The sequence below is a fragment of the Oncorhynchus tshawytscha genome, linkage group LG18, assembly GCF_018296145.1.
Source record: "Oncorhynchus tshawytscha isolate Ot180627B linkage group LG18, Otsh_v2.0, whole genome shotgun sequence".
Taxonomy (NCBI): Eukaryota; Metazoa; Chordata; class Actinopteri; order Salmoniformes; family Salmonidae; genus Oncorhynchus; species Oncorhynchus tshawytscha.
In genome coordinates this window covers 39,067,450-39,079,949 of record NC_056446.1, presented here as the reverse complement: position 1 = coordinate 39,079,949, position 12,500 = coordinate 39,067,450, and the positions used below count along the sequence as shown (strand labels likewise).

General features: G+C 55.0%; 1 protein-coding gene across 5 annotated transcripts in view; it reads right to left on the bottom strand.

Annotated features, from left to right (window-relative positions):
• The window catches only part of ino80 (INO80 complex ATPase subunit), a 104,970-nt gene that overhangs the window by 9,106 nt on the left and 83,364 nt on the right, over positions 1 to 12,500 (bottom strand). For all 5 annotated transcript variants that reach the window (XM_042301017.1, XM_042301019.1, XM_042301018.1 and 2 more), the window contains 4 exons: positions 12,421 to 12,500; positions 12,243 to 12,331; positions 5,462 to 5,629; positions 4,965 to 5,160 (listed from right to left, as the gene is read on the bottom strand). The exon at positions 12,421 to 12,500 is cut by the window's right edge and continues 23 nt beyond it. In XM_042301017.1, the coding sequence (XP_042156951.1) occupies positions 4,965 to 5,160; positions 5,462 to 5,629; positions 12,243 to 12,331; positions 12,421 to 12,500 (533 nt within the window). The remainder of the gene's footprint in view (positions 1 to 4,964; positions 5,161 to 5,461; positions 5,630 to 12,242; positions 12,332 to 12,420) is intronic.

Genomic DNA, 12,500 nt, shown 5'->3' with positions numbered 1-12,500 from the left:
ATACGAAATGCTTCAGTCTGGTTTTAGACCCCATCATAGCACTGAGACTGCACTTGGGAAGGTGGTAAATTACCTTTAATTGATCGCCACATTCTTTTGGAGAGATTGGAAACCCAAATTGGCCCAAACCCAAATAAACCAGGCCATGTTCTGGCCTGGTTTAGATCTTATCTGTCAGAAAGATATCAGTTTGTCCCTGTGGATGTCTTCTGACATTTCAGTGTTCCTCAAGGTTCCGTTTTAGGACCACTATTGTTTTCACTGTATATTTTAACTCTTGGTGATGTCATTCTGTAACACAATGTCAACTTTCACTGCTATGCAGACGATACACCGCTGTACATTTAGATGAAACATGGTGAAGCCCCAAAATAGCCCTCCGTGCGAGCCTTTGTTTCAGACGTAAGGAAGTGGATAGGGGCAAATGTTTTACTTTTAAACTCGGACATAACAGAGATGCTTGTTCTCGGTCCAAAGAAAGAGATCTTCTGTTGGATCTGACAATTAATCTTGATGGTTGTACAGTCAACTCAAATAAAATTGTGATGGACCTCGGTGTTACTCTGGACCCTGATCTCTCTTTTGACGAACATATCAAGACTATTTCAAGGACAGCTTTTTTCCATCTTCGTAACATTGCAAAAATCAGAAGATTTCTGTCCAAAGATTATGCTGAAAAATTCATCCATGCTTCTGTCACTTCTTGATTAGACTACTGCAATGCTCTACTTTCCGGCTACCCGAATAAAGCACTAGAATCTTGACTAGAACCCCAAAAATGTGATCACATTACTCCAGTGCTAGACTTTCTACACTTGCTTCCTGTTAAGGCTAGGGCTAATTTCAAGGTTTTACTGCTAACCTACAAAGCATTACATGGGCTTGCTCCTACCTATCTCTCTGATTTGGTCCTGCCGTACATACAGTGACTGATAGAGACATACCCCAAGCGACTTACAGCTGTAATCGCAGCAAAAGGTGGCGCTACAAAGTATTAACTTAAGGGAGCTGAATAATTTTGCACGCCCAATTTTTCAGTTTTTGATTTGCTAAAAAAGTTTGAAATATCCAATAAATGTCGTTCCACTTCAGGATTGTGTCCCACAAAATACAGTTTTATATCTTTATGTTTGAAGCCTGAAATGTGGCAAAAGGTCGCAAAGTTCAAGGGGGCCGAATACTTTCGCAAGGCACTGTACCTACACGTACGCTATGGTCACAAGACGCAGGCCTCCTAATTGTCCCTAGAATTTCTAAGCAAACAGCTGGAGGCAGGGCTTTCTCCTATAGAGCTCAATTTTTATGGAATGGTCTGCCTATCCATGTGAGAGACACAGACTCGGTCTCGACCTTTAAGTCTTTATTGAAGACTCATCTCTTCAGTGGGTCATATGATTGAGTGTAGTCTGGCCCAGGGGTGTGAAGGTGAACGGAAAGGCTCTGGAGCAACGAACTGCCCTTGCTGTCTCTGCCTGGCCGGTTCTCCTCTCTCCACTGGGATTTTCTGCCTCTAACCTTGTTACGGGGGCTGAGTCACTGGCTTACTGGGGCTCTTCCATTCCATCCCTAGGAGGGGTGCGTCACTTGAGTGGGTTGAGTCACTGACGTGATTTTCCTGTCCGGGTTGGTGCCCCCCTCGGGTTTGTGCCGTGAGGGAGATCTTCGTAGGCTATACTCGACCTTGTCTCAGGATGGTAAGTTGGTGGTTGAAGATATCCCTCTAGTGGTGTGGGGGCTGTATTTGGCAAAGTGGGTGGGGTTATATCCTGCCTGTTTGGCCCTGTCCGGGGGTATCGTCGGCCAGGGCCACGGTGTCTCCCAACGCCTCCTGTCTCAGCCTCCAGTATTTATGCTGCTCTCTCTGAGTACCTGAGCCCTAGGACCAATTCTCAGGACTACCTGGCCTGATGACTCCTTGCTGTCCCCAGTCCACCTGGTCATGCTGCTGCTCCAGCAGTTTGAACTGTTCTGCCTGCGGCTATGGAACCCTGACCTGTTCACTGGACGTTGCTACCTTGTCCTGGACCTGCTGTTTTGGACCCTCTCTCTACCGCACCTGCTGTCTCTAACTCTGAATGATCGGCTACGAAAAGCCAACTGACATTTACTCCTGAGGTGCTGACCTGTTGCACCCTCGACAACTACTGTAATTATTATGATCTGACCCTGCTGGTCATCTATGAACATTTGAACATCTTGGCCATGTTCTGTTATAATCTCCACCCGGCACAACCAGAAGAGGACTGGCCACCCCACATAGCCTGGTTCCTCTCTAGGTTTCTTCCTAGGTTTTGGCCTTTCTAGGGAGTTTTTCCTAGCCACCGTGCTTCTACACCTGCATTGCTTGCTGTTTGGGGTTTTATCCTGGGTTTCTGTACAGCACTTTGAGACATTGGCTGATGTAAAAAGGTTTTTATAAATACATTTAATTGATTGACTAACGCTTCACATCTACGATAATATATAGTCAACCCTGTTACATCATCTTTCTAAGACTTTAACAAGTACTCCATACAACCGTGGCAGACGATCTCCTTTTCCAGTGTGTTCCAGTGTGTCTGATGATTGGCCCAATTCTCTCCTCTCCTCCTTTTCTCTGAGGTTGCAGCCCAAATAATTTCTTAATCTCTGGGTTCTGATCCAGACGCTGTGGTTCAGACATCACCCTCCTCCTCTCCCTCTTTCCCCATGACAGACTGTAATATACCACAACTTCTCCACTCAGAGTATGCATTCCTCCCTTACTCCATCTCATCTCCCTCCAATCATCTCAACTCTCCCTCCATCCTGGATCTCATCTCCCTCTTCTTCTCTCCCACTTACCTCACCCTGCTTTCTGCATGATATAGTAGTCTACATGCTACAATCTCCCTCTTTAGTGTAATCCCCTAGTCCCCAGCCCAGTCTACTACACTACACCCCTCATCTAGTCCCTAACCATCAACCCTCCAACCCAGTCGACTACACTACATCCCTCCACTAGTCCCTAACCTCAACCTTCCAGCCCAGTCGACTACACTACATCCCTCATCTAGTCCCTAATCATCAACCCTCCAACCCCAGCCCACTACACTACATCCCTCATCTAGTCCCTAATCATCAACCCTCCAACCCCAGCCCACTACACTACATCCCTCATCTAGTCCCTAATCATCAACCCTCCAACCCCAGCCCAGTCGACTACACTACAGCCCTCCACCAGTCCCTAATCATCAACCCTCCAACCCAGTCGACTACACTACATCCCTCATCTAGTCCCTAATCATCAACCCTCCAACCCAGTCGACTACACTATATCCCTCATCTAGTCCCTAACCATCAACCCTCCAACCCCAGCCCAGTTGACTAAACTACATCCCTCATTTAGTCCCTAACCATCAACCCTCCAACCCCCAGCCCAGTCGACTAAACTACATCCCTCCACTAGTCCCTAACCATCAACCCTCCAACCCCAGCCCACTACACTACAGCCCTCTAGTCCCTAACCATCAACCCTCCAACCCCCAGCCCAGTCGACTAAACTACATCCCTCCACTAGTCCCTAACCATCAACCCTCCAACCCCCAGCACAGTCGACTAAACTACATCCCTCCACTAGTCCCTAACCATCAACCCTCCAACCCCCAGCCCAGTCGACTAAACTACATCCCTCTTCTCATTAGCACAGAGTCATCACTCATTCTATTGGCACAAACACATCACCATGACAACTCCAACAACTTTATTTTCTAGAATGTGTTATTCTGGGACTGGTTCAGATTGTACAGTTTCCCAAAAGGACGATTGGATTTCGCTAGATTCTCCTGGGCCAGAAGTAAAAGCAGCTAAATCATTCATGCTAGTTTGAAATATTGTTCATTTGATCACTTTGAAAGTACGTCAGAGGGGTCAGATTTTAAATGGACCTAATTCTTCCAAGAAACCATTGGACAGAAAACACAAGCTAAGAGGAACATAGACCTAGGGCCATAATGTACCTAACAGAAAACACAAGCTAAGAGGAACATAGACCTAGGGCCATAATGTACCTAACAGAAAACACAAGCTAAGAGGAATATAGACCTAACAGAAAACACAAGCTAAGAGGAATATAGACCTAACAGAAAACTGTGAGCACCGTAAATCACATTTCTGAGTTATTATTGATAGCGTTCAGCAAATTCAAAATGGCACAGGCTCAAATAATCACGTATTGCATACATATAGGGAAACAGACTCACTCAGAGATAATACTACTGTGATCTAAATAAAGAGATCACCTTCAGCTAGCCAGTCACACTTGATTAGGGCCTACCTCTCCTGACTGACCCCGTCACCACTATGTCGTGTCGTTGACCCCGTCACCACTATGTCGTGTCGTTGACCTCGTCACCACTATGTCGTGTCGTTGACCTCGTCACCACTATGTCGTGTCGTTGACCTCGTCACCACTATGTCGTGTCGTTGACCTCGTCACCACTATGTCGTGTCGTTGACCTCGTCACCACTATGTCGTGTCGTTGACCTCGTCACCACTATGTCGTGTCGTTGACCTCGTCACCACTAAGTCGTGTCGTTGACCTCGTCACCACTAAGTCGTGTCGTTGATCTCAACGGTGTGTCAGACCTGTCCGAGATTTTGATACTACTACTGTGCGAGCTCAAAAGCTACTCACCAGGTGCCAGAGTAGATGATAATGCATGATTCATTACTTGACCTTTGAAGAACCTTTGTCTTCGAGTTGAACACATATCACCCAATCACAAAACACGGACCGCCCACGTTGGACCGCCCACGTTGGACCACCCACGTTGTACAGGATAGCTTCAAGTACTACAATCACTCAGATGTTCATTGATTGACAAATGTATTGATGGATGGATTGACTGATCAATCAGTCCTGTGTTCATTGATTGCCTAAACTGACTGACTGACTGATTCTTTAATTGATTGCCTGACGATTGATTAACTATCATTGTCTTACCGTTCATGTTGTCCGACATAGATCCGGACACGCTGACAGGCGAGTTGGTGGCCCTGGACTGTGGTGCTGAAGACACAGGGTCGTCTACGATGACTAGCATGTCACTACTGCTCTCATCCTGGTCTGGATCTGGGTCCTGGTCTGGGTCCTGGTCTGGAGGTAGGGAGCTGGGCTGGAGCTCACTACTCAGAGAGATCTGACCAGGGAGAGACAGGAGAGATGCACACACCTGGGGGTTAGGGTGAGGAAGAGGAGGAAGAACAGGAGGAGGAAGAAGGGGCCAGGAGAGGGGCCAGGAATGCCAAGAATGGGGCACAAAGGAGGTGGAGAGAGAAGAAGGGATGCAAGTATGAGGTGAAAGGGAATAGCAGTGTCCACAATGGAGACAAAAGATAGAGAGAAGAACAACCCAGAGAAAGACCAATAGAAGGTTGAAGAGTAAGTCAGTAAGTTCAGAGGTTGCAGACACTCAGGTCAAAGCTCCCTCCCTCTCTCACCTCACTGAAGGGACTAGGCATGGCAGAGTCGTCCATGTCTACACTGATGAATGAATCATCTCCGTCGGCTGAGAGGTTAGAGTTGTCTGCAGAGAGGTTGTAAGGGATGACCAGGTTCACGTCTTTCCTCCTCTTAGGATCCTTAGGGTCCTCGTCATCCTTCTTTCTCTGTATGGAGACAGAGAGCGAGGAGACAGAGTGAGAGGGGAGGAGGGCGAGAGGGAGGGGGAGGAGGGCGGGAGGAGGGCGAGAGGGAGGGGGAGGAGGGCGGGAGGAGGGCGAGAGGGGAGAGAGAGAGAGAGCGGGCGAGAGGGGGAGAGAGAGAGAGCGGCGAGAGGGGGAGAGAGAGAGAGAGCGGGCGAGAGGGGGAGAGAGAGAGAGAGCGGGCGAGAGGGGGAGAGAGAGAGAGAGCGGGCGAGAGGGGAGAGAGAGAGAGAGCGGGCGAGAGGGGGAGAGAGAGAGAGAGCGGGCGAGAGGGGGAGAGAGAGAGAGAGCGGGCGAGAGGGGGAGAGAGAGAGAGAGCGGGCGAGAGGGGGGGAGAGAGAGAGAGCGGGCGAGAGGGGGAGAGAGAGAGAGGGCGGGAGGAGGGCGAGAGAGAGAGAGCGGGCGAGAGGGGGAGAGAGAGAGCGAGAGGGAGGGGGCGAGCGAGCGAGAGGGAGGGGGGGCGAGCGAGCGAGAGGGGGAGAGAGCGAGCGAGAGAGCGAGCGAGAGGGGGAGAGAGCGAGCGAGCGGAGAGAGGGGGAGAGCGAGCGAGCGAGAGGGGGAGAGAGCGAGCGAGCGAGAGGGGAGAGAGCGAGCGAGCGAGAGGGGGAGAGAGCGAGCGAGCGAGCGGGGAGAGAGCGAGCGAGAGGGGGAGAGAGCGAGCGAGAGGGGGAGAGAGGGGAGCGAGAGGGGGAGAGGGGGAGAGAGCGAGCGAGAGGGGGAGAGAGCGAGAGAGCGAGCGAGAGAGGGGAGAGAGCGAGAGAGCGAGAGAGCGAGCGAGAGAGCGAGCGAGAGGGGGAGAGCGAGAGAGCGAGCGAGAGGGGGAGAGCGAGAGAGCGAGCGAGAGGGGGAGAGCGAGAGAGCGAGCGAGAGGGGAGAGAGCGAGAGAGCGAGCGAGAGGGGGAGAGAGCGAGAGGGGGGAGAGGGGGAGAGAGTGAGAGGGGAGAGAGCGAGAGGGGGAGAGAGCGAGAGGGGGAGAGAGCGAGAGGGGGAGAGAGCGAGAGAGCGAGAGGGGGCGAGCGAGAGGGAGGGGGGCGAGCGAGCGAGAGGGAGGGGGCGAGCGAGCGAGAGGGAGGGGGCGAGCGAGCGAGAGGGGGAGAGAGCGAGAGCGGGCGAGAGGGGGAGAGAGAGAGAGAGCGGGCGAGAGGGGGAGAGAGAGAGAGAGCGGGCGAGAGGGGGGGAGAGAGAGAGAGCGGGAGAGGGGGAGAGAGAGAGCGGGCGAGAGGGGGAGAGAGAGAGAGAGAGAGAGGGGGGAGAGAGAGAGGGAGAGAGAGAGAGCGGGCGAGAGGGGGAGAGAGAGAGAGAGCGGGCGAGAGGGGGAGAGAGAGAGAGAGCGGGCGAGAGGGGGGAGAGAGAGAGAGAGCGGGCGAGAGGGGGAGAGAGAGAGAGAGCGGGGCGGGAGGAGGGCGAGAGAGGGGGAGAGAGAGAGAGCGGGCGAGAGGGGGGAGAGAGAGAGAGAGCGAGCGAGAGGGGGGAGAGAGAGAGAGCGGGCGAGAGGGGAGAGAGAGAGAGAGCGGGCGAGAGGGGGAGAGAGAGAGAGAGCGGGCGAGAGGGGGAGAGAGAGAGAGCGGGCGAGAGGGGAGAGAGAGAGAGCGGGCGAGAGGGGGAGAGAGAGAGCGGGCGAGAGGGGGAGAGAGAGAGAGCGGGCGAGAGGGGGGAGAGAGAGAGAGCGGGCGAGAGGGGGAGAGAGAGAGAGCGGGCGAGAGGGGGAGAGAGAGAGAGAGAGAGGGGGGAGGGGGCGGGGAGAGAGGGAGGGGGCGAGCGAGAGAGGGAGGGGGCGAGCGAGCGAGAGGGAGGGGGCGAGCAGCGAGAGGGGGAGAGAGCGAGAGCGGGCGAGAGGGGGAGAGAGAGAGAGAGCGGGCGAGAGGGGGGAGAGAGAGAGAGCGGGCGAGAGGGGGAGAGAGAGAGGGCGGGAGGAGGGCGAGAGGGGGAGAGAGAGAGAGCGGGAGAGAGGGGGAGAGAGAGAGAGCGGGCGAGAGGGGGAGAGAGAGAGAGAGCGAAGCGAGAGGGGAGAGAGAGAGAGAGAGCGGGCGAGAGGGGGAGAGAGAGAGAGCGGGCGAGAGGGGGAGAGAGAGAGAGAGCGGGCGAGAGGGGGAGAGAGAGAGAGGGAGGAGGAGGGCGAGGGGGGAGAGAGAGAGAGCGGGAGAGAGGGGGAGAGAGAGAGAGCGGGCGAGAGGGGGAGAGCGAGAGCGGGCGAGAGGGGGAGAGAGAGAGAGAGCGGGCGAGAGGGGGGAGAGAGAGAGAGGGCGGGGAGGAGGGGCGAGAGGGGGAGAGAGAGCGGGAGAGAGGGGGAGAGAGAGAGAGCGGGCGAGAGGGGGGAGAGAGAGAGAGAGGGCGAGAGGGGGGAGAGAGAGAGAGCGGGCGAGGGGGAGAGAGAGAGAGAGCGGGCGAGAGGGGGGAGAGAGAGAGAGCGGGCGAGAGGGGAGAGAGAGCGGGCGAGAGGGGGGGAGAGAGAGCAGAGGAGGGGGGGGAGAGGAGGGGGCGAGAGGGAGGGGGCGAGCGAGCGAGAGGGAGGGGGCGAGCGAGAAAGAGAGGGGAGAGAGCGAGCGAGAGAGCGAGCGAGAGGGGGAGAGAGCGAGCGAGCGGGAGAGAGGGGGAGAGCGAGCGAGCGAGAGGGGAGAGAGCGAGCGAGCGAGAGGGGGAGAGAGCGAGCGAGCGAGAGGGGAGAGAGCGAGCGAGCGAGCGGGGAGGGGAGAGGGGGAGAGAGCGAGAGGGGAGAGAGAGCGAGCGAGAGGGGGAGAGAGCGAGAGAGAGGGGGAGAGGGGGAGCGAGAGGGGGAGAGGGGGAGAGAGCGAGCGAGAGGGGGGAGGAGCGAGAGAGCGAGCGAGAGGGGGAGAGAGCGAGAGAGCGAGCGAGAGGGGGAGAGCGAGAGAGCGAGCGAGAGGGGGAGAGCGAGAGAGCGAGCGAGAGGGGGAGAGCGAGAGAGCGAGCGAGAGGGGAGAGAGCGAGAGAGCGAGCGAGAGGGGGAGAGAGCGAGAGGGGGAGAGAGGGGGAGAGAGTGAGAGGGGGAGAGAGCGAGAGGGGGAGAGAGCGAGAGGGGGAGAGAGCGAGAGGGGGAGAGAGCGAGAGGGGGAGAGAGCGAGAGGGGAGCGAGAGAGCGAGAGGGGGAGAGAGCGAGAGGGGGAGAGAGCGAGAGGGGGAGAGAGCGAGAGGGGGAGAGAGCGAGAGGGGGAGAGAGCGAGAGGGGGAGAGAGCGAGAGCGAGAGGGGGAGAGAGCGAGAGCGAGAGGGGGAGAGAGCGAGAGGGGGAGAGAGCGAGAGGGGAGAGAGCGAGAGGGGGAGCGAGCGAGAGGGGGAGCGAGCGAGAGCGAGCGAGAGGGGAGCGAGCGAGAGCGAGCGAGAGGGGGAGAGAGCGAGAGCGAGCGAGAGGGGGGAGAGAGCGAGAGCGAGCGAGAGAGGGAGAGAGCGAGAGCGAGCGAGAGGGGGAGAGAGCGAGCGAGAGGGGGAGAGAGCGAGAGGGGGAGAGAGCGAGAGAGCGAGAGGGGGAGAGAGCGAGAGGGGGAGAGAGCGAGAGGGGGGAGAGAGCGAGAGGGGGAGAGAGCGAGAGGGGGAGAGAGCGAGAGGGGGAGAGAGCGAGAGGGGGAGAGAGCGAGAGGGGGAGAGAGCGAGAGGGGGAGCGAGCGAGAGGGGGAGAGAGCGAGAGGGGGAGCGAGCGAGAGCGAGCGAGAGGGGGAGAGAGCGAGAGCGAGCGAGAGGGGGAGAGAGCGAGAGCGAGCGAGAGAGGGAGAGAGCGAGAGCGAGCGAGAGGGGGAGAGAGCGAGCGAGAGGGGGAGAGAGCGAGAGGGGGAGAGAGCGAGAGCGAGCGAGAGGGGGAGAGAGCGAGAGCGAGCGAGAGAGGGAGAGAGCGAGAGCGAGCGAGAGGGGGAGAGAGCGAGCGAGAGGGGGAGAGAGCGAGCGAGAGCGAGCGAGAGGGGAGAGAGCGAGAGGGGGAGAGAGCGAGAGCGAGCGAGAGGGGAGAGAGCGAGAGCGAGCGAGAGGGGGAGAGAGCGAGAGCGAGCGAGAGGGGGAGAGAGCGAGAGCGAGCGAGAGGGGGGAGAGAGCGAGAGCGAGCGAGAGAGGGGAGAGAGCGAGAGAGAGGGAGAGAGAGCGAGCGAGAGGGGGAGAGAGAGCGAGCGAGAGGGGGAGAGAGAGGGGGAGAGAGCGAGAGCGAGCGAGAGGGGGAGAGAGCGAGAGCGAGCGAGAGGGGGAGCGAGAGGGGGAGAGAGCGAGAGCGAGCGAGAGAGGGGGAGAGAGAGAGAGCGAGCGAGAGGGAAGGAGAGAGAGAGAGCGAGCGAGAGGGAGAGAGAGCGAGCGAGAGGGAGAGAGAGCGAGCGAGAGGGAAGGAGAGAGAGCGAGCGAGAGGGAAGGAGAGAGAGCGAGCGAGAGGGAAGGAGAGAGAGCGAGCGAGAGGGAAGGAGAGAGAGCGAGCGAGAGGGAAGGAGAGAGAGCGAGCGAGAGGGAAGGAGAGAGAGCGAGAGAGAGAGAGAGCGAGCGAGCGAGCGAGGGGGGAGAGAGAGAGAGGGGGAGAGAGAGAGAGGGGGGAGAGGGGTTATAGGGATGGTGTTATATGAAAGATATGAACTCCTCTCAGATCTGAATGGACTTGGGTCGTAAAAGACAAATAGGTCAAGTCAAAACACCTTTTAATAAAGCACTTGGCTGTGTTTCAGTGGAAACAAAAATCTCAACAGATTTAATGAAGATGAAGACCTTCACCTACATAACAGGCTCCATTTTCCCACAGACGTTTTCAGCATCAGATTACAATGACACGCTAGGTGGTCAGCTTTACCACAGACCTTAGCTTTGTTAAATATGTCAAATTCTCCCACATTGGCTGACTCAGAGAGAGTTTGATCGAGAGCCAAGGTACTGAAGCTACAGAGACGACCCACAAACAGACGACTGGCCAAACCACCACCAACCCAGACATCTTGACTGGGCTGAAGGAGCTCAGAGACATAGTGGTGGAACAGAGAGTGGAGCTGACTGGCTCCAAGGCTGAGGAACATGGAGGCTGAAGGACACTGAGGACCTGGGCAGGTGAGCAGATAGTGAGATACTGAGATTTTAGTGTTGGAGGAAAGAGTAGCAGTCAGTGAGGAACACAGGTAATAAACAAGAAGACAAGCGACAAGTTACGGTTTTAACTTTGCTCATGTATCTGAGCAATGATTTGGTCCTGCCGTACATACCTACACGTACGCTACGGTCACATGACGCAGGCCTCCTAATTGTCCCTAGAATTTCTAAGCAAACAGCTGGAGGCAGGGCTTTCTCCTATTGAGCTCCATTTTTATGGAATGGTCTGCCTACCCATGTGAGAGAAGCAGACTCGGTCTCAACCTTTAAGTCTTTATTGAAGACTCATCTCTTCAGTGGGTCATATGATTGAGTGTAGTCTGGCCCAGGGGTGGGAAGGTGAACGGAAAGGCTCTGGAGCAACGAACCGCCCTTGCTGTCTCTGCCTGGCCGGTTCCCCTCTTTCCACTGGGATTCTCTGCCTCTAACCCTATTACAGGGGCTGAGTCACTGGCTTACTGGTGCTCTTTCATGCCGTCCCTAGGAGGGGTGCGTCACTTGAGTGGGTTGAGTCACTGACGTGATCTTCCTGTCTGGGTTGGCGCCCCCTTGTCTCAGGATGGTAAGTTGGTGGTTGAAGATATCCCTCTAGTGGTGTGGGGGCTGTGCTTTGGCAAAGTGGGTGGGGTTATATCCTTCCTGTTTGGCCCTGTCCGGGGGTATCATCGGATGGGGCCACAGTGTCTCCTGACCCCACCTATCTCAGCCTCCAGTATTTATGCTGCAGTAGTTTGTGTCGGGGGGCTAGGGTCAGTTTGTTATATCTGGAGTACTTCTCCTGTCTTATCCAGTGTGAATTTAAGTATGCTCTCTCTAATTCTCTTTCTTTCTCTCGGAGGAGGACCTGAGCCCTAGGACCATGCCTCAGGACTACCTGGCATGATGACTCCTTGCTGTCCCCAGTCCACCTGGCTGTGCTGCTGCTCCAGTTTCAACTGTTCTGCCTGCGGCTATGGAACCCTGACCTGTTCACCGGACGTACTACCTGTCCCAGACCTATTATTTGACCGTGCTGGTCATTTCTGAACATTTGAACATCTTGGCCATGTTCTGTTATCATCTCCACCCGGCACAGCCAGAAGAGGACTGGCCACCCCTCATAGCCTGGTTCCTCTCTAGGTTTCTTCCTAGGTTTTGGCCTTTCTAGGGAGTTTTTCCCAGCCAACGTGCTTCTACACCTGCATTGCTTGCTGTTTGGGGTTTTAGGCTGGGTTTCTGTACAGCACTTTGAGATATCAGCTGATGTACGAAGGGCTATATTTTTATTTATTTTATATTTTACCTTTATTTTACCTTTATTTTACTATTTTACTATTTGTATAAATTAGCAAACAAAAAAAAACTAAAAATGTATAACTGTCTTTGCTTTGTCATTACTGGCTATTGTGTAGATTAATTAGGGGGAAAAAAATATTTAATCGATTTTAGAATAAGGCTGTAACATCACAAAACGTGGAAACAGGGAAAGGGGGTCAGAAACTTAAAAGTATTGTTTAAAAAGGCGTGACATAAGGTTGTACCTTGTCAGCGTATTTCTCTCTCTTTCTCCTGCGGTCCTTCACCTTGCTGCACTCCTCCTGTTGTGTCTTCTCTTCCTGACGAACGCGCACTGCGGGACACAATACAGAGGTAGCAGACAAATCAGTAAACGGGCTTTCTCACACAGGAACAACAGGAACCAATCACAAGTCCCCTCACGTCTCTTCTCCAGCTCCTCATCGTCCAGCAGCAGACTGACCACCTCTTTAGGCTTCAGGGTGTCTGGTTTAAAGTTCCCC